The sequence below is a fragment of the Thalassophryne amazonica genome, chromosome 18, assembly GCF_902500255.1.
Source record: "Thalassophryne amazonica chromosome 18, fThaAma1.1, whole genome shotgun sequence".
NCBI lineage: Eukaryota > Metazoa > Chordata > Actinopteri > Batrachoidiformes > Batrachoididae > Thalassophryne > Thalassophryne amazonica.
The window spans coordinates 9,164,314-9,185,368 of NC_047120.1; the positions used below are offsets into that span (position 1 = coordinate 9,164,314).

General features: G+C 45.5%; 1 protein-coding gene across 1 annotated transcript in view; it reads left to right on the top strand.

Moving 5' to 3' along the window:
• Positions 1-21,055, top strand: part of LOC117531557 (V-type proton ATPase 116 kDa subunit a-like) — a 140,074-nt gene that overhangs the window by 83,799 nt on the left and 35,220 nt on the right. The window contains 1 exon segment of the mRNA XM_034194678.1: positions 20,907-21,014. Coding sequence (XP_034050569.1) covers positions 20,907-21,014 — 108 coding nt within the window.

Genomic DNA, 21,055 nt, shown 5'->3' on the forward strand with positions numbered 1-21,055 from the left:
TTCAGGGTGAGGCTCCCCTAAACTGACCTACCCAAAATAAACTGTGTTTCATTGGGGTGGGAATAGCTGGTAGTGGCTTTGAGTGGAATTTCTCCCTGTCATTTTGACAGGCATCGATCATCAAGAGGAGTGTGTGTGTGTGTGTGTGTGTGTGTGTGTGTGTCGAGGGGGCATAAAAAATCTTGCCTAGGGTGCCAAATTGTTTAGGGTCTGATCCGGGTGTCACAATGAGGACAACTGGTTGGATTTTGACACACATGAGGGAGGTTGGGGAAATGGAATCAGAGTGGTCCATGTTTAATCCGTTTTGCCCCACCGGCAACAATTGTTGTCAAAGTGTATCACTGTCATTTTCTTACTCACAATAAAAAAATCTCAGAAGTACTAATGCAACTTTTTTCCACTTATTATAAAAAAAAAAAAATCTGGGCAATAACCGGGTTAAGGTACAACCCCAATTCCAGTGAAACTGGGACGTTGTGTAAATGTAAATAAAAACAGAATACAATGATTTGCAAATCTTCTTCAACCTATATTCAATTCAATACATCACAAAGACACGATATTTTAATGTTCAAACTGATAAACTTTATGTTTTTGTGCAAATATTTGCTCATTTTGAAATGCATGCCTGCAATACATTTTCAAAAAGCTGCACAGGGCAACAAAAGACTGGGAAAGTGATGAAGTTGATGCTGAAAGAACACCTGTTTGGAACATTCCACAGGTGAACAGGAAATTCTATTCTTAGTCTGCATAGTTGGGTTGACTTGTTTTACGGATGCCGGATGCCCTTCTTGACGCAACCCTCCTCATTTATCCGGGCTTGGGACCGGCACTCAGAATGTACTGGCTGCACACCCCATGGCTGAGTTCACCACTTTGTGAAAAACTGCATTAAAAAAAGGTCCAACAGTTTAAGAACAATGTTTCTCAACGTTCACTTGCAAGGAATTTAGGGATTCCATTATCTACAGTCCATAATATAATCAGAAGATTCAGAGAATCTGGAGAACTTTCTACACGTAAGCGGCAAGGCTGAAAACCAATACTGAATGCCTGTGACCTTCGATCCCTCAGGCAGCATGGCATTAAAACGGAAATCATTGTGTAAAGGATCTACCACGTGGGTCAGGAACACTTCAGAAAACCACTGTCAGTTAACACAGTACGTCGCTACATGTACAAGTGCAAGTTAAAACTCTACCATGCAAAGCCAAAGCCATTCATCAACAACATCCAGAAACTCCGCCGCCTTCTCTGGGCCCTGAGCTCATTTGAAATGGACAGACGCAAAGTGGAAAACTGTGCTGTGGTCTGATGAGTCCACATTTCAAATTGTTTTTGGAAATCATGGACGTTGAAAGAAGATTACTGGATTGTCTTAGATGAGGTGGTGTAGAGTGTGCCCAAGCATGAAAGAGTGGTGATAGGAGCAGACTTCAATGGGCATGTTGGTGAAGGGAACAGAGGTGATGAGGAAGTAATGGGTAGATATGGTATCAAGGATAGGAATGGGGAAGGATAGATGGTAGTTGATTTTTCAAAATGGATGGAAATGGCTCTGGTGAATACCTACTTTAAGAAAAGGGAGGGGCACAGGGTGACATATAAGAGTGGAGGAAGGTGCACACAGGCGGATTACATTCTTTATAGGAGATGCAAGCTAAAAGAAATCAGAGACTGTAAGGTGGTGGCAGGAGAGAGTGTCGTTAGACAGCATAGGATGGTTGTTTGTAGGATGACTTTAGAGGTAAAGAAGAAGAAGAGAGTGAGAGCTCAACAAAGGATCAGATGGTGGAAGCTGAATGAGGAAGACTGTTGTGTGAAATTTAGCGAGCAGGTGAGAGAAGCACTGGTTGGAAGGGAAGCAATTTTGGACAACTGGAAAAGTACTGCAGATGTGGTGAGGGAGACAGCTAGGACAGTACTGGGTATGACATCTGGATAGTGGAAGGAAGACAAGGAGAGTTGGTGGTGGAATGAAGAGATCCAGGAAAGCATAAGGAGAAAGAGGTTGGCAAAAAAGTTTTGGGATAGTCGGAGAGATGAAGAAAGTAGACAGGAGTACAAGGAAGTAAGGCAAAAAGAGAAGTAGCAAAAGTGAACTAAAAGGCATCGATTCGTACAAGAAGTTGAATAGTAAGGAAGGAGAAAAGGACTTGTACCAATTGGCCAGACAAAGGGACAGAGCTGGAAAGGATGTGCAGCAGGTTAGGGTGGTAAAGATGCACATGGATGTGCTGACAAGTGAGGAGTGTGCTGAGAAGGTAGAGGGAATATTTGAGAAGAGCTGATGAATGAAGAAATGAGCAAGAGAAAGGCTGGATGATGGGTGAGAGTAAATCAGGAAGTACAAGAGATTAGTAAGGAAGATGTGAGGGCTGCTATGAAGAGGATGAAGAGTGGAAAGGCAGTTGGTCCAGATGACATTCCAGTGGAAGCATGGAAATGTCTAGGAGAGATGGCAGTGCAGTTTCTAACCAGATTGTTTAATAAAATCTTGGAAAGTGAGAGGATGCCTGAGGAGTGGAGACGAAGTGTGCTGGTTCCTATTTTTAAGAACAAGGGTGATATGCAGAGCTGCAGTAACTACAGAGTCATAAAGCTGATCAGCCACAGCATGAAGTTATGGGAAAGAGTAGTAGAAGCTAGGCTTAGCAAACAGGTGAAGCTCTGTGAGCAGCAATATGGTTTCATGCCAAGAAAGAGCATTGCAGATGCAATGTTTGCTCTGAGAATACTGTTGGAGAAGTATGGAGAAGGCAAGAAAGAGTTATATTGTGTGTTTGTGGACTTAGAAAAAGCTTATGATAGGGTGCCAAGAGAAGAGCTGTGGTATTGTATGAGGAAGTCTGGAGTGGCAGAGAAGTATGTTAGCGTAGTGCAGGACATGTACAAGAATAGTGTGACAGGGGTGAGATGTGCTGTAGGAATGACAGATTCATTCAAGGTGGAGGTGGGATTACACCAAGGATCAGCTCTGAGCCCTTTCTTGTTTGCAGTGGTGATGGACAGGTTGACTGATGAGATCAGACAGGAGTTCCCATGGACTATGATGTTTGCAGATCACATTGTGATCTGCAGTGAGAGTAGAGAGCAAGTGGAGATATGCTTTGGAGAGAAGGGGAATGAAAGTCAGTAGAAGCAATACTGAGTACATGTGTGTGAATGAGAGGGAACCCAGTGGAATAGTGCAGTTACAAGGAGTAGAAGTGGTGAAAGTAGATGAGTTTAAATATTTGGGGTCAACTGTTCAAAGTAATGGAGATTGTGGTAAAGAGGTGAACAAGAGAGTGCAGGCAGGGTGGAGTGGGTGGAGAAAGGTGGCAGGAGTGATTTGTAACAGAAGAATATCAGCAATAGTGAAGGGGAAAGTTTACAAGACAGTAGTGAGACCAGCTATGTTGTGCGGTTTAGAGACGGTGGCACTAACAAAAAGATAGGAGGCAGAGCTGGAGGTGGCAGAGCTGAAGATGTTGAGATTCTCTTTGGGAGTGACGAGAATGGACAAGATTAGGAATGAACATATCAGAGGGACAGCTCAGGTGGAACGGTTTGGAGACAAAGTCAGAGAGCCGAGACTGAGATCGTTTGGACATGTGCAGAGGAGGGACCCAGGGTATATATGGAAAAGGATGCTGAGGATGGAGCCACCAGGCAGGAGGAGAAGAGGGAGGCCAAAGAGGAGGTTTATGGATGTGCTGAGGGAGGACATGCAGGTGGTTGGTGTGACAGAGGAAGATACAGAGGACAGGGTGAGATGGAAACGATTGATCTGCTGTGGCGTCCCCTAACGGGAACAGCTGAAAGACAAAGAAGAAGGAGAAGAATGCTGCCTTCAAGGTGACACCTTTTCCAGGGACGTCCATGTATTTTTCAACAAGACAATGCAAAACCACATTCTGCACACATTAGAAAAGCATGGCTGCAGAAGAGGGTATGGGTACTGGAATGGTCTGCCTGCAGTGCTGACCTGTCCCCAATAGAGAATGTGTAGAGAAAAATAAAAAAAATAAGACTATGACCTCGTATTGTTGCACACCTTAAGATGTGTTTGCAGGAAGAATGGGACGAAATAATAACTGAGACGCGTCATCCTCCACGCCAAAATGTCTGAAGTGTTGTGAGAAGGAACAACATTACAAAGTGATAAATTCTGTGGAGTCCCTACTGTTTTTGGAATGTGTTGCAGTCCTTAAATGCAAGAATGGATGAATATTAGCAAATGATGAGCAGTTTATCCAGGGATCAACACTTTGGTAGGATAATATTCTGCATTGTGACTTTGTCTGTCTTGTGTGTCTTCCACTGAACTGCAGGTACTTCAAGAAGCCACTCAACATATTTCTGGGTTTTATGCCAGAAATGGTCTTTATGTCGAGCCTCTTTGGTTACCTTGTGCTGCTGGTTTTCTACAAGTGGACGGCTGATTCTCAGACCTCTAAGGATGCACCAAGCTGCTGATCCACTTCATCAACATGTGTCTCTTCAACTACAGCGACCCCACCAACAAACCCTTTACCGGGGCCAGGTGCTTGTCCTCCACCCGTTGCCCTCCCTGCTCCCTCCCTCTCTGTTTATGCCAGTGTGGTTCTATCCTGGTACAAATGTGCAGGTGTGGATGTGGGGTTCAGCTTTTCCCCGGTGGCCAACTGCCATAAGTACCGTATTTTTTGGACTAGAAGGACTAGAAGTCATTGTTTACTTCTTTAACCAGTCTTGTGACATATTTCACACCCATTCATGTCAAAATGTACTGCAAAAACATATTATTGACAGAAGATGGCACTGTCTACACATGACAAGTGAATGCTGCTTGTGTGCGCTAATGTGAAAGAGGAGGCCAGGACTGAACGGTCCCCCTAAAAATCCGTCCCCTGCCTTCACTATGCATGCATCATTAGCCGGGATTCACGGATTATCACCTCGTTTCTGCTTCAAACTGCACTCTATCATCATCTATCTCAGTGACAGATATATAGATTTCATGTTAGTAAACTGTTCCAGTTATTTTTATGAGATAGCATCACCTGAATGTAAAGTCTGTAGGACAGGATGTAGTATCCAGAAGAAATGTCTGGATAAATCCCCAAAGTCTTTATGATTAGGTGAATCATCAAGGGTTTGGAGGTGCATGAAGAGAAAGGAGGACCAAAGACATATGTAAGGATTGTTCAAGACGTATGAGAGAATAAGGAAACAGGTTTGATGCAGGTTCAGAAACAAGGCTCTATTTGGGTCTGCATCACAGATCTTAAGGTGCGATTTAAGGTGCCTTGGTGTTACTTTTTGCTGATGATGTTGTGTTGTGCAGTATCAGAAAATGGGACATGGAGAGGAAGCTAGCAGAATGAAGAAAGACCTTTTGAGGCAGAAAACTGGAGATTACAGGACAAAGATTTGAAGTGTGGTAAAGATCAAGATTCAGATGTATCTTACAGGGAGAGGTGCTGAAAATAATGAATATCTATTGTTCAACTTTCAGAGTTGAAGATGAACACAAGGTCAATGCAACATGGGGGATCTGTGATTGTGGGTTTAGAGGTGACTGGTGTGGCCCATTTGGGCCCAGAAAGATCGCCCACATGTAAGAATGTGCATCAGTGCTATTATAGAGGTGGAGGAGGCTCGAGCCTGTGTACACTGTTTCTCTGTTGCACTGTCTCTTGTGATAGCCTTGCTTCAGCACTTTAGCTGATCTGAAGCAAACAACTCGGACCCCAGCTAAGAGCTTGTCTTGACACACTTCTCCATACAGCAGTTGCTTTGGAAGGCAACTGTTATTATGTGACTTCTGAGTGTGTGACTTGTCTGTCTAGAGGAGAGCAGAACAGACGCTTGTCTGTCTTCTCCAGAAGGGTGTACATGCTCTAGATGCCAGTTCATTACAAGACCTCTTTGTCCTGCCCCCAGATATGGAGGAGTCTGTGGAGGCAGCTCAAGTGGAAGTGGTTAAGCTGTTTGACAGGTCCGCTGCAGACAGTCCAAGTCTCGCTGGCATAGAGGAGGGTTGTAAGACCTACTGAGAGACCATCAGCTTGATGGTAAGGCAGAGTCCACTCTGGTCCCAGTCGTTCTCTCTGAACCTCCCACAGGCAGTGCTGGGCATGGTGATCCTGCTGTTGATCTCTCTATCTGTGTTCTCTGCTTGTGAGAGTCAGCCTCACCAATAAGTGAAGCTGTCGACTTCCTGTTTACTGTGATGTGTAGTTCTTGGTGGGGTATTCCGCTGCAGGTTGGTACATGAGTTCAGGCCTATTTAAGCTGGGCTTACACTGTGCGAGTTTTGGCCCTTTTTCAGCCGATTTTTTACTTGTGCGAGAATTTGGGGATCGCGCCAAGTTTCAGCTTAATCACGTGTCCTGCATTGTGTAGTATACATGGAGTAATGAGCTGCGTATAACCTCTCACGACCACCTCCTGATCAGCAATCGTATGGTCGAATGAAAATCAAACCTGTTTGATATTCTGGTCGGCCATCGTGAGGGTTCCGCGCTGCTGAAGCAGTGCTACAAGCATCTCTCACACTGTGCATGTGCAAACACCGGAGAGAACGTAAACAGTGATCATCTCTTTGGGAGAGCATCTTGTTTCTTTTTCCCCATTATTCTTCAACTCATTTAAAGTCTTGTATTTTTTTAAACTTTGACGTCTCCCATCGAGAGTTTTTGTAAAAATAAGAAATTTAAATAAAGTTTGAAAAAAAAAGAAAAAAGAAAACAAAGCTTCTGGTTACGTTTTGCTTCTGGAAACACAAGTCCGACATGTGGTTTTTGAACGTACAATGTGAGCAATGTCTAACCAGATCCTTACTCTGGATGGCATTACCCTGACCTCTAGTAATATTGTGAGAAATCTTGGAGTCATTTTTGATCAGGATATGTCATTCAATGCGCATATTAAACAAATATGTAGGACTGCTTTTTTGCATTTGCGCAATATCTCTAAAATATATTTAGAGACTGGAAGGAGAGAACATATCTCACCCATATTGGCCTCTCTTCATTGGCTTCCTGTTAATTCTAGAATAGAATTTAAAATTCTTCTTCTTACTTATAAGGTTTTGAATAATCAGGTCCCATCTTATCTTATCTTATCTTCAGGTGACCCTGAACCATCCCTTAGTTATGCTGCTATAGACTTAGACTGCTGGGGGTTTCCCATGATGCACTGAGTGTTTCTTTCTCTTTTTGCTCTGTATGCACCACTCTGCATTTAATCATTAGTGATTGATCTCTGCTCCCCTCCACAGCATATCTTTTTCCTGGTTCTCTCCCTCAGCCCCAACCAGTCCCAGCAGAAGACTGCCCCTCCCTGAGCCTGGTTCTGCTGGAGGTTTCTTCCTGTTAAAAGGGAGTTTTTCCTTCCCACTGTCGCCAAGTGCTTGCTCACAGGGGGTCGTTTTGACCGTTGGGGTGTTTCTGTAATTATTGTATGGCTTTGCCTTACAATATAAAGCGCCTTGGGGCAACTGTTTGTTGTTATTTGGAGCTATATAAATACAATTGATTTGATTTGATTTGATTTGATATGTGTGTGTTTGTGTGTGTGTGTGTAGATGGTATTGTGGCTTTGTCGCCCACATGTAGGAGAAGAGTGGGCCTCAGCCGCTGGGAGTCTCCTCTCAGTCTAAACACTGACCTCCGGAATGGCCTCAATTTCACCTGGACACCAGCCCAGGATCCCCTTTTCTTGAGTCGCTTCTAGGAATTTGGGTAGTTTTTGTTGTTATCATGATTTAAAAATCTCACATTTTATCGGAAGGGAGGACCGTCACCTCCCCTCCAATAACGAGGGGAGGTGACGGTCTCGTGGTTAAGGGGTTGGGCTTTAGACCAGAAGATCCTCAGTTCAAATCCCAGCCTGACTGAAAAATCACTAAAGTCCCTTGGGCAAGGTCTTTAATCCCCTATTGCTCCCGGTGTGTAGTGAGCGCCTTGTATGGCAGCACCTTCACATCGGGGTGAATGTGAGGCATTATTGAAAAGCGCTTTGAGCGTCTGATGCAAAGGGAAAAGCACGATATAAATGCAGTCCATTTACCATTTACCATTTAAAAAGCGGAAACGCAGCTGTCTTCCACTTGTCCCCTGTGCTTATGAGGACAGTATGGTGTATTTGCTGAGCAGGTTAACCTTGGAAAATTTTGTGACCCCTAGAATGGCTCGAAGGTTAGGAGAAGAAGAGGATAGCAGTTTTTGACCTCAATGAGACGTCGATATCTATGCATGAGTTGGAGTACTTCTTCCTTGGTTTCAATGACAATGAAGCCTCTTTTCACCAGTGAGGAGAATTGTCATATGATACCAAGCCAAGGACTCCCTAATGTAAGTGTCCCTAGCCTGGACGTCAGGACATGAAATATAAAACAGGTGACCCTGGAAGGACCGCGTCAGGTCATGGGTTAATGGAACAGTTGTCAGTTCAGTGGGTGGAAGTGAAGTCTCCTTGGCTATATGAATATTTCTTTGTAATCCAAGTATTCCTGATGTACATTAGAAAGCTCAGATTGCCAATCAAAGGGGCTAGTGTTGACTTGTTTAGGAATAGATGCTGCCTCATCAGAAAGAGGGTGACAGGACTTGGTTCAGCCTGTGACCAGAGGAATCACACAATAATGTGCTGCTGTGGGAGAAAGAAGGTGGAACTGTCTTGTGATAGAGGGTGTGTGATGGGAAACTGAGCCCAGCAGACGACCATCCAAGGCACAAACAGGAGCAGGCTAGGGGCAGGGACCTTTGGGAAGGTTAGTTGGGAGGCCAGTGAGGAGTCCACGCAATTAGCATCAGGTCCTGATTCGAAAAGACTAACAATTTGTGAGTGTTGCTGCAGAGGATTAACTTGGCACAAGTCAGTGGTTGTGGTGAGGAGGATAAGCAAGGGGGTTGGCTCATCACCTTACTCCTCATTCGTGGGGAGCTGTGTTTTTTTTAAACAAAATTGTACAAAGTGACCTGAGACAGAGTTCCAGCAAACAGTGATTTGACCGCAATGAGGGTGCTTTTCTGGAGTCAAGGGCATGCAGCCCATCTGCGTGGGTTCTTTAGGTTCAGTGCCAGTCAACTGGACTTGGGTTGATGATTATGCCTCGGGGGTCTTCTCCCGAAGCATAGCCAGCAATCGCTGTGTGTGGCTAATTAAATCAGTCAGCCCAACATGACTGGGAGGTCTTTGGTGACATGTTTATCTTGGAGTTAGTAGCTATAACACAAAACATCCCTGAGGGATTCCAGTCTGTCCAGAACAAAAAAACATAATAATAAAACAATGATCAGCATGTCACCAGAGCCTGCCCATACATGTGCATTACTGTGGCATGTTGAGAGGTGATGTTCTTCATGGCACGATATGTGGTGTCCCGCTGTGAGTTGCACCGGACAGGCGGGCATACTGCCGGTGAGCCGTTGCAGCTCACCGCTGTGTCATTGCTACACACAGCATGTAGAACATCACCTCTCAACATGCTACTGCGATGCACATGTGTCGGCATGCTCTCCTGACTTAAAAAATAAAAACACATATCCACCTGATCATATGAACACTCAGCTGAAGATCCAAATGTCACGTCCACCCCGTGAGTTATAGTCCACATGATGTGTTGTCCTTTGGCATGCTGGACAATTGGTCATGCGGAGCCGCTGAGTGTTCATAATATGAGCATTCATTTATGTCAGTTCCTGGGGAGGTGGGTCTAGTGGTTAAGGCATTGGGCTTGAGACAAATCCCAGCCTGACTGGTAAGGGCCCTTGGGCAGGGTCTTTAATCCCCTCTTGCTCCCGGTGTGTAGTGAGCGCCTTGCATGGCAGCACCCTGACATTGGGGTGAATGTGAGGTAAAGCGCTTTGAGTGTCTGATACAGATGGAAAAAGCGCTATATAAATGCAGTCCATTTACCATTTCCCTTAATTCCTTATTTAGTCCAAGGCCATGGTTCATGAACATAAAGGAACAGAAAGACATTAATTCTTATATTATCTCTTTGTAACAGGAATTAAATATTTTAACAGACAAAACAAATATTTGTTTCATCATTTCCAACACAGACTGTCAAGTCATCAGCCATCACTTAAAATCATTACCAGTAACATGGACAGCTGTTGTCTTACATTTAAACAGTACAGTCACTGTTCGTATAATGTTCTGTGCTCTGTCATTATTTGGTCCTTACACATTTTCTTTGATTTATGCACATTTGTACAGTGTGATTGATGCTGCTATGTTTGTTGTGTGTTGGGGGGTGTGGCTGGATATTTTGGTGTTCTTTTCTTTTCTTTGCTCTCCAGGTGGCATGAGAGCTGATTTGTCTGTGGAGAAGGTGCTGGCTGAAGAATCCTTCACCCTCATCAACATCATGTGCAGCACCTGTGAATGGTGCTCACATGCAACCTTAAAGACTTTCAGCTGAAGCAGATAATTGGATGGCGTTCTGCATTTAAGTCATGTGTGATTCAAGCAGAACTGCCGGGAACTCGACCTTGTGATGTCCGCTCCTCAACCCGTGTCGACACTAACAGTAGTTCCCGGCCATTCCATAATGGACCCAGCGGCAGAGGCGAGGGTTCCTTTTGCCGAAAAAGTTCAAGAACACTTGGAGAAATATGGGAGCAATTACAGCATCTCGCAAACCAAATTAACACAAAACAGACGCCCGTGTTACGGAGCTTGCAGCGCAAAGCCGTTCTGCTTCCTGCTGCTCCAGCTGCGGCACCATCGATACTAGTGCAGATAACTCCGTCACCCAGAGATTCGGCGTCCGAACCGATTGTTTGTCGTCCGGAGCCTTGTGTGGTGATGCAATGTTCTCTGGTTTCTGCTCAGTCAGGTTGGAGCGCCGCAGCTTTACGAGGAATGTTTGTAGATGGGTTAAATGAGTCATTAAAAGACGAGCTGGCAGTCCGTGACGAGCCAACGATTTAGATGAGCTAATATCGTTGGTGATTCGTCTAGATGATCGGATGAAGGAGCGTGGACGCAAGAGAGGACGCCCATCAGAGAGGGTTTTTTCGTCTCGGGGCTTTCCCCGACACAGATCTGGGCCCACCTCTTCTTCGCCCACACTGAAGCTCCTCCGACGGGACACCTCTGGCTCCTCCTGTTGACGAGCCCAATGCAGCTCGGACGAGCAGAGATTACTGTATTGGCCCCCGACATGTAAGCGTCAAGAGAAATAATGGTGACGTATCTCCAAGTGTTCTGGGACAGGCAAAATAACACACATAAAAAAAAAAATTAAAAAAATTTAGCACGGGTAAATGTTTTGTTTTTCTTTAAATAGGGGTTATAATTGTATGGGGAGCAGAGGCGTATCTGGTGGAGTGAATGTTAGGCGGTTAGAGGTCCGCCTGGGCTCACGTCATTGTTAATTTTTATGTGTTTTTAGGTATTTTCTGTTTGGGTTGTTGGGTCGTTTTATTTGTTGTTTTTTGTTTCTCTACATCCCTAACCCCAACCTCACTTGCCCCAAGACCGTTTGTCTTGTGGGTTGTGGGGTGGTGCAGGTTGGTCACGCTGAGCATTCTCAGAAGACCTCTGCACCTGGGGGGGGGGGGGGGGGGGGTGTTAGAGGCATTTTCTTGGTTTGGTTAGGGCCCGGTTCCACTCCAGCCTCGGTGAGCCTTTGTACCGTTCATCATTGGTGTTGCCGGGGTGTGGTGCAGCGGAGACTTACCTCAGTCGGAGGGGTGGGCCGATCTGTTGCCGTTCGCCATTTCGGTAGTTCCACCCCTCCCGAGAGGCTGGGGTATGGTCGAGTTGGGGCACCGGACGTATTTCCGGTTCTCCGCTGTGCCTTGGGGTTGGAGCTGGGTTAGTTTTTTCCTGTTCCCTTCTCCGGCTTAATGTTTTGAGCCGTTCGCCAAAGGAGCCGCCGAGGGGCTCTGGAAGGGACCCGGGGTCTTTCGGGGTGCCGGGGAGGGTAACAGGGTTACGGTCGTTTTATATCCCCCGGGGTTGTTTTTTGGTAGTCCTCCGGGGGTTGATTTTTGATTTTGTTCGTGTTCCTTCCGGGTTCCACCTCCAGGGTTGATGGGACGGTCCTCTGGGGGGGACTTGGCTTGGGGCCAACTAGCCAAGTGTGACCGGGTCTGGGGTTCCGGGGTTGTGGGGAGGGTACCTCCTGGGGTTGAGGTACGGTCCTCTGGGGGGCGCCGTTTGCTCCATGTACACCTGGGACCTTTGTGGGATTATGGTTCTAGTGGTGATTCAAGCAGAACTGCCGGGAACTCGACCTTGTGATGTTCGTTTGTGAGATGCTGAGGACCGCGCCTGGGTTTGACACATCGAGCCCGTGAAGCAAGGAAGGGTGAGGGACACATGCTGTCAGCACACATCAAAGTGATTAAGTGTTTGACTAATTGTTGATAGTAACTTGGTGTTTGTTACACAGTATACTTGAATTGTGATGAGAATTGTGCAGCTTGCTTCTCACTGCTGTGGCTGTGCGGATAATTGATCCTCCACCTGTTTGTGAGAAGCTGCTCATTTGCATAAAGTTAAAAAAGATACAGACCTGAATGTGTTGCTGATAGCGTGTGTCTTTTGAAAGATATTGTTGTAACTGCTGACTACCTCACCTCTTCTTTGCTTCACAGAGAGTCAGTTTGTCGTGTCGAGAAGAGCGTGCCAGCCTTCACTCCACCAGAAAGACGCTGTTTAGTTTGTACACATTGTTATGCACCCAAGAGGGTAAAAAATAAATTGTTTTGTTTTGGGAACCGCTTTCTGGTTATTTTAGCGCTGGGTTCTGTCAGACGCAGGTCCGCTCCTCAACCCGCGTCGACACAATAACAATGTGAGCACGATGTGGTATCACACCTCTCACATCGTCACACTGTGTTTGTGAGGTGTGCACATGAGCATGCACAAAACCACTGCTGAGGGATTGTACACAGTTGTCCAACCGTCTTTCCATCCCAACAACAGTTGGAATTTTTACGTGTTCCCAATTTTTTTTTCACCTTTTATGGCCGGTTTCTGCGTCATTCCCCCAACTTTGTGTTATGTGTGAGGGTGCCATAAGATTTGTGTCTCAATTCAGGTCTGCACCCTTCTAAGGTCTGTGTCCCAATTCAGGGTCTGTGCCCTTCTAAGGTCTGTGTCCCAATTCAGGGTCTTCTCCCTTCTAAGATCTGTGTCTCAATTCAGGGTCTGCACCCTTCTAAGGTTTGTATCTCAATTCAGGGTCCTGCCCCATCTAAGGTCTGTGTCTCCATTCAGGTCTGCGTCCTTCTAAGGTCTGTGTCTCAATTCAGTGGCTGTGCCCTTCTATGGTCTGTGGTCTCAATTCAGGGTGTGCGTCCTCCTAAGAATTTTGTCTCAGTTCAGGGTCTGCGCCCTTCTAAGTTTGTGTCTCAATTCAGGGTCTGCGCCCTTCTAAAGTTTGTGTCTCAGTTCAGGGTTTGTGCCCTTCTAAGATTTGTGTCTCAAGTCAGGGTCTGTGCCCTTCTAGGGTTTGTGTCTCAATTCAGGGTCTGCGTCCTTCTAAGGTCTGTGTCTCAATTCAGTGCTGTGCCCTTCTATGGTCTGTGTCTCAATTCAGGGTGTGCGTCCTCCTAAGAATTTTGTCTCAGTTCAGGGTCTGCGCCCTTCTAAGGTTTGTGTCTCAATTCAGGGTCTGCGCCCTTCTAAAGTTTGTGTCTCAGTTCAGGGTTTGTGCCCTTCTAAGATTTGTGTCTCAATTCAGGGTCTGTGCCCTTCTAGGGTTTGTGTCTCAATTCAGGGTCTGTACCATTCTAAGGTTCTGTGTCTCAATTCAGGGGCTGCGCCCTTCTATGGTCCTGTGTCTCAATTCAGGGTGTGCGTCCTTCTAAGGTTTGTGTCTCAATTCAGGGTCTGTGCCCTTCTAAGGTTTGTGTCTCAATTCAGGGTCTGCGCCCTTCTAGGTTTGTGTCTCAATTCAGGGTCTGCGCTCTTCTAAAGTTTGTGTCTCAGTTCAGGCTATGCTCCCTTCTAAGGTCTGTGTCTCAATTCAGAGTCTGTGTCCTTCAAAGGACTATTGTTGTGTGGGCCGCTGAGAGGAGGTACTGCTGGCCCACCACCACCACATGGCGCCCTGCTTGGAGTGCGGGCTCCAAGCATGAGAGGGCGTTGGAGCCGCTGGAGGTGACAGCTGTCACCTATCAACACCAGCTGTCACCCATCACCACCACTACACAGGCCGGACTGCAACTCCACCTCCTCGCAGAGAAAATCGTCTACCATACAGGTAACTTCTCTGCTGACTTACATTAAGTAATAATCTGAACTTCTTTGCAGCCGTTTTCCTGTGGTGTGTCCTTATCTGTGGGATTGGCATTTGGTGTGGACTGCGACGGCTTCGCCTCACACCCCAAACCAGATAAGTGGTTAAACAGGAGCTCACGAGTGTGTGATTGGAGGTGGAGGTGATCCCTCCTTAAGAACACAGACTGTGGGATTACTGAGTGTGCGAACTCACACTCATCCAGAACTGTTTCTGTTTTCTGCCAGCAGTACCGGGTCTGACTGCTGAAGACAGTGGCCACCTGGGCGCAGGGCTTGGCGGCTCCGGTGTTCTTCAGATCCATTGGTGGTGGAAGCTGTGTGGGATCCGGCTCTTCTCGCACCCGGACGTCTCTTCGAGCCCTGCCACACGTCACCTTGTGTCAGACTGATATAATGCATATTTCTTTTTGTCTGTACTACGTTGTGCACCTTCACAACATTAAATTGTTATCATTTGGCTAGTCCATTGTCCCTTCATTAACGCCCCCTGTTGTGGGTCCGTGTCACGACACTTCCCCAACAACTATGTCCCAATTCAGGGTATTCATCCTTCCAAGGACTGTGTCAAAAATTTAGAGTCTATGCTGTTCTAAGGTCTGTGCCTTCTATGGACTGTATCCAATTCAGGCTCTACACCCTTCTGAGTACTGTGTCTTAATTCAGGGTTTGCGCCCTTCTAGGATTTATGTCTCAATTTATTGTCTGCATCCTTTTAGGGTCTGTGTCCTCTCAATTCATGGTCTACACTTTCCTAGGTCTGTGCCTTTCTTGCATCCAAATTCAGGCTCTATGCCTTTCTGAGGACTGTGTCTCGATTCAGGGTCTCTGTCCTTGTAGGATCTGTGTCTCAATTAGGATCTGCGTCTTTCTAGGGTCTGTGTCTCAATTCAGGTCCTGCGCCCTTCTAAGGACTGTGTCCCAATTCAGAGTCTGCGTCCTCCTTCTGTGTTTCAATTCATGGTGTGCATCCTTCTGGATGTCAGAGCAAACAATTTTGTCTTGGGAGGAAAAATTTGCTCAATCACTCATGGGATTGTTTTGGCCATGAAGGATCCGCTTGATGTGTCCTTCATTTTTTGGGGAAAGAAGGCTGCCAAAATCAGCTGATTCACAAGCAGTTTTTGAAATGGGATAAACCCACAGAAGTCAGAAGAGACCTTGGTCTTTATTTCAGGATTTGTGTAATAAAAAGGTAATAAAAAGGTTTTGGATGTTGCTTGAGGTTGGATGTTGTGTAGACGTCAACTGGAATCAGCTTCTTGTGACCTTGTTGACCTCTCTGTTTTGCCTTCTCAGATGGGGATCCAGGTTTTGCTGGTGCTGATTGCCCTTGCATGTGTCCCCTGTATGCTGGTTGTGAAAATCCTGGTGCTTCGGCGCCAACACCTGTGGAAAAAGCACCTGGTATGTCCATCTAACCCCTCCCACAGCCTTTGATGTGTCATAATCATATTTTACTTCTTTTAATGCACTTTGTTGAAGGTGGGATTTGTGAAAAATGCCTAAAGCGTGCCTTGAAAACGTTTTGTTTGCGTGCAACATTTGAACATTGAAGGGCACCCCAATCTGCCACTTGTAACCTACAGTTGACACAGTTTGCCAATGACTAATCAATATTTGACTGGAATTTGATTGAAATATTTAGACTTTTCACTGGTTTTAATGGTAGAGTTAAACTTCAAATGGACTCTGTCTATTACTGCAGTCTACTGTCTACCAGTCAGGCCAATCCTGACAAACAAACAGCAGGCATCTAGTGGCCACAGGACCCTGACCAGCAACTCTACAGACTCTGTCTGTTCAAAGATGACATGGTCCAAACTTGAAGGTTCACTGGTCCTCACCTGGATCTGTCAGATTCCAAACTTGGTCTAGAGTCAGAGGTCGACTGGTCCTCATCTGGATCTGTTAGATCCCAACCATGGTCCAAAGTCAAATGTTTCCTGGTCTTCATCTGAATCTGTCAGATCCCAATCATGGTCCAGAGTTAGGGGTTCACTGGTCCTCATCTGGATCTGTCAGATCCCAACCATGGTCCAGAGTCAGGGGTTCACTGGTCCTCATCTGGATCTGTCAGATTCCACACATGGTCCAGAGTCAAAGATTCACTGGTCCTCATCTGGATCTGTCAGATCCCAACCATGGTCCACAGTCAGAGGTTCACTGGTCCTCACCTGGATCTGTCAGATTCCAAACATAGCCCAGAATGAGGACCAGTTTAGGGATTTAGGACAATTTAGGGATTGAGGACCATGCCCAAGTACCCCCCCCCCCCCACCACCACCACCACCACCACACACACACACACACACACACACACACACACACCACACACACACACACACACACACACACACACACACACACACACACACACACACACACACAGTAAAACAAGACCTGTTGTTTCTGGAGCCTGGATCTGTTCACATCATGAAATGGGAAGCTAAGAGTGCATTTGCACGTCTTCTAAAGTAATTTGTAACGTCACTGTCAGAATTGCATTTTTGCACCGATTTTATGTTCAAATTGTTCACAATCTTTGTTGCTTCTATTTTAAAGGTTATTAAACTCACACTGGTCAAAAATAAAACAAAAAAATTCTTTCATGGACTTGGAGAGCTGTTTAAAGTAATTTTGGGGTGCTGAATCTGAATCTGAGCTCAGATTTCCTCTATCATATCAGATTTTTTTTCCAATCTGCATGTTCCGTGTTGATGGATTACGCAAAAGTTGCTCATTCACTCACAAGTTTGACGCCACTAATCAGGTGCAAAAGCAGCTTCAAAAGCATTGTTTTTACTTTTACTTCAATGCTTGATATGAGATGTAGCCATGAAGTTATAAACTCTTTAATTTAGCTTATCATTTGATGCTTTATTTGGTGTATAATTTAACATATCATTTGGTATTTAATTTGGCCAGCACTCTTACCTTTCCATTTCACAGTGGGGATATATGGGGACATATCACACATCCAGGCTCGACTGTGCTGTGTGTGTGTGTGTGTGTTGTCTGTTTGATTACTGGGTCTGTTTTCACATTAAAAACATTTTTGTAGCATTTAATTCAGATAAAATCATCATCACGGCCTTTGTGTCCATTGCTCTGAGCTAGTGGTGGGCACAGTTCCGCTAATTCGCTAATTAGCAAAGCTAACATTTTTGTTAGCGGATTAGCTTTTCAGCACACTTTGAAAACCATCAGCGGACCAATTAGCTTCCACTAAATTTAGTTCTGTTAACTTACAGTCCGCTAACATCTTTTTTTGGCATAGTGAGTAAAGTTTAATGGTCAGAAACATTTGTAAAACCTAAAATCCTGCATCTTAATTCCTGTCATGTGCTTTGCAATAAACAGACCACTGTGAGAAGCTCAGTCCTCCCCCCAGTAGAAGGGGGTGGACCAGCTGCTAGCTGCTATTGCAAAGAAGAAAAAAAAAAAGGTAATGTACTTTCAACATGCCCAGACTCAGACAGTGGGCAGGAGACATGAAGTACAAACCACCTTTCACTCATGGTTGCATTTAACTGGACGGTTTAGCGAAATTAACAGCAACTGTGTCATTTTTACAAAGTGAAAATATGATATTGCACATGTTTAAAGTAATCCACTAATTCCTGAAGATTTGAACATGAAACAGACATGTGCCATAAGGCATTATGGGAAAATTCAAATGAGCTGCTCTCATCACACCCCCCCCCCCCCCGTCAAAATGCACAGTACACTGCCATCTACTGGATGGGAGTGTAAATAGACCAACTGTAATTTGTGTGTGGTATTGAGGTTTCAAATCCCGCAAAATATCACGAAATTTCAGAGAGTTCACACTGAGACGGTCTGATCAGGCTGCAATTTAACCACTGCACTGCACATGAGCAATAGCATTAAAGTAGACCTGCATTGAAATAAATGTGGTCAGATCTCAGAAAGAAATAGCTGATATGTAATGGACTCCATTTATATAGCGCTTTTCCATCTGCATCAGATGCTCAAAGCGCTTTACAATAATGCCTCACATTCACCCCGATGTCAGGGTGCTGCCATACAAGGCACTCACTACACACCGGGAGCAATAGGGGATTAAAGACCTTGCCCAAGGGCCCTTAGTGATTTTCCAGTCAGGCGACCCAGGATCTTCTGGTCTCAAGGCCAACACCTTAACCACTAGACCATCACTTCCCCTATGTCTTATATGTATTTATAAGACCCTTATGAATGCAGTAAAGTAAATCTGCAAGCCCAAATTTGTAATTCAGCGGAGAAATCTTAATTTAAAAATGACAAATTTGCAGCTAAAATTTGGCCCTCAGTGAAAACTGTTTGTACATCCGGATCATTGCAGTGATGTCTGGCAGAAGACGGAGCACTCCCGCCTTCAGTCCGATCCCCCATTGAAATTGATTTTATCTGTTAGTAATGTTACTGTTATACACATCCTGGTTTCAGCATCCAAAAGTAAGCTGCAATGAATGTGAGATACAGCTCTGCATGCTCAAATCAGCGGCAACATCGACAGCGGGCGACGTTCTTCCCCGACGCCTCGCTGTCTGCCTCCGCTGCGCTTACTGAGTCTGCGTGCTCGGTAAATGCCAAAGCGGACCACTCACATCGCCCCCGTGTCTGCTGTGCAGCCGGCACCACATCCCTGTCTACTGAATGGAGGTGCAGCCAACTTGGCACAAGTCCAGAGAATATGCTCGCTGTTTTGATGCGGAGCGGCCGGTGACACCTGTAGCTGCAAGGACAGACTTTCCGCAGCGCCGCACGTCTCGGTAATCGGAGCCGCAGAGCTCCGTGGCTGCTGAGAGAGGTTTATATCTTTTTAATGACTTGGATTCGTTGTGGGTCCCGCCTCCGTACCCCGCGACAGTAACACCGGAGGCAAAAGACAGTAGATTTTCAATGCGACACCACTCAGTCAAACGGGCGTATGAAAAAGTCCCCCAAAATAATTTTCAAGCACAAATAAAAGAAATGTATACTCACCAAACGTGCCGCAAGACAATATGAAGTTTTAAAAAAGTAGATCCTTCCGTATATGACAAGAAAAAGGTGCAGATGCAAACTGACGTAAATCCACAAATTACAGTTGGCACGCACAATGCATGCTGGCATAGGGTCTTTTCCCTGATGTCTCGGCAGCGTCCCGGATGTGATGACAGATCTGGGCTTGCAGATTTACTTTACTACATTCAGAAGGATCTTATATGTAAATATAAGTCATTTTTTGGTCCAAAGATCTGACTGCATTTATTTCAATGCAGGTCTACTTTAACATAAAACTCTTTGCATTTTGTGCCTAAAACTATTGTGAATATATGATCTGAGTTTATAGACGTTGTCATTGTGTTTGTTTTATGTAAACCTGCGAGAATCTCAGGTAGTTTCACCGTTATTACAGTGGGCGGGGAATCGCTGTGAGCTGTGATCGCTTCCTGTTCATGTAATTCTGGAGGAAACTGAAGTTTGCTCTTTAACATCCTGCTTATTGTCCTTTACAGCACTGTTTGTTCCAGAATTAGTCTGTCCGGAATTAGTTGGTTTTAAATGAAACCATGAGTGAAAGGTGTTTTGCGCTTCATGTCCCCTGCCCACTGTCTGAGTGGAAGCATGTTGAAAGTAAATGATGCTCCTCCTTATTTCTTTTTTGTTTTCTTTTTTTTTGTGGGCCAGGTGCACAAACACAGAAGCTCTGGCTTTTTGTTTCAGTTTGGTTTGTGATCGCCTTTGAATTTACCCAGCAGAACTTGCAGTGCTTAAACTCGAAACTGGCTTAGCCGACTGCGTATTGAGTCAAAACTAAAAGTTAGAGGTTAGCTGTAATTTCCGCTAAATTTTTGGGTGGTTTATTGGTTTAGCATTATAAAAGTTAACCTTTCAATTAGCGGATTAGCGGTTATCAAAGCTAACTTTTTGGTTAGCTGTGCCCACCACTGTTCTGAGCTTTACAGGCGGGTCAGTGCCTGAGGACCTGGGTTTGATTCTTGTGTGTCCTTTGACAAGAACCTTTATCTGCACCGTCTCAGTCCACCTGGCTGAACCTGGTTTCTGGCCTTTGCTGAAAGAGTGACAGACTCTGATCTGCTTCACGGAATCGAGACCTGAGCACCAGAACCACCGGACCTCTGGTCCTGGTTTGGACTGAATTCCTCTTTGATTTGTGCTTTACACAAACATACTGTCCAAACTTGTTGTTGTTGTTGATGTTTGAAGGAACTCCAGACATTAATGAAAAACATGAACCTTTGACAGGAAGGAGACCGTGATCAAACAAACGGAGCATGTTTGATTCTGAGTGCTGTGAACCCATCCACGTCAGCACCTAGATGGTGACCTTGAGGTTGATCTTTAAATCTAGCCTGAGGTCAGCAGTTATATCACTCAATTTTCCTACAAAGTTTGATCCTAATTTGAGCTGCAGGCTGTTGGTGTCTCACTGAGCTGGTCTGGCATCCATCCTCAGTAGGTCCCAGGTGGCAGATGCACCCGTTTGCCATTACTGGAAACATGACGAACCCTCAGGCTTGCTTTAAGCTGGACACAGCTCTTGTGGCTTTTGTATCTAGTCCCAGAAGAGGGAAGAAACCCCTGCAGAGAATCTAGAGCAATCTTTAGAGCAAACAGGTGTGTCCTCATCATGCACCGGACTCACCCAACAGGGCACGCAGAAGTTTGGAGGGGTGCGGGTGGGGAACGGCCCCACGGAGGATGAAGCTGGCATCATGGACCATGACCAGCTGTCCCAGCACTCAGAGGAAGGAGACGAGGTGAGACTCAAACCGCATGCTGCTCTAGGCTTTGCTTTATT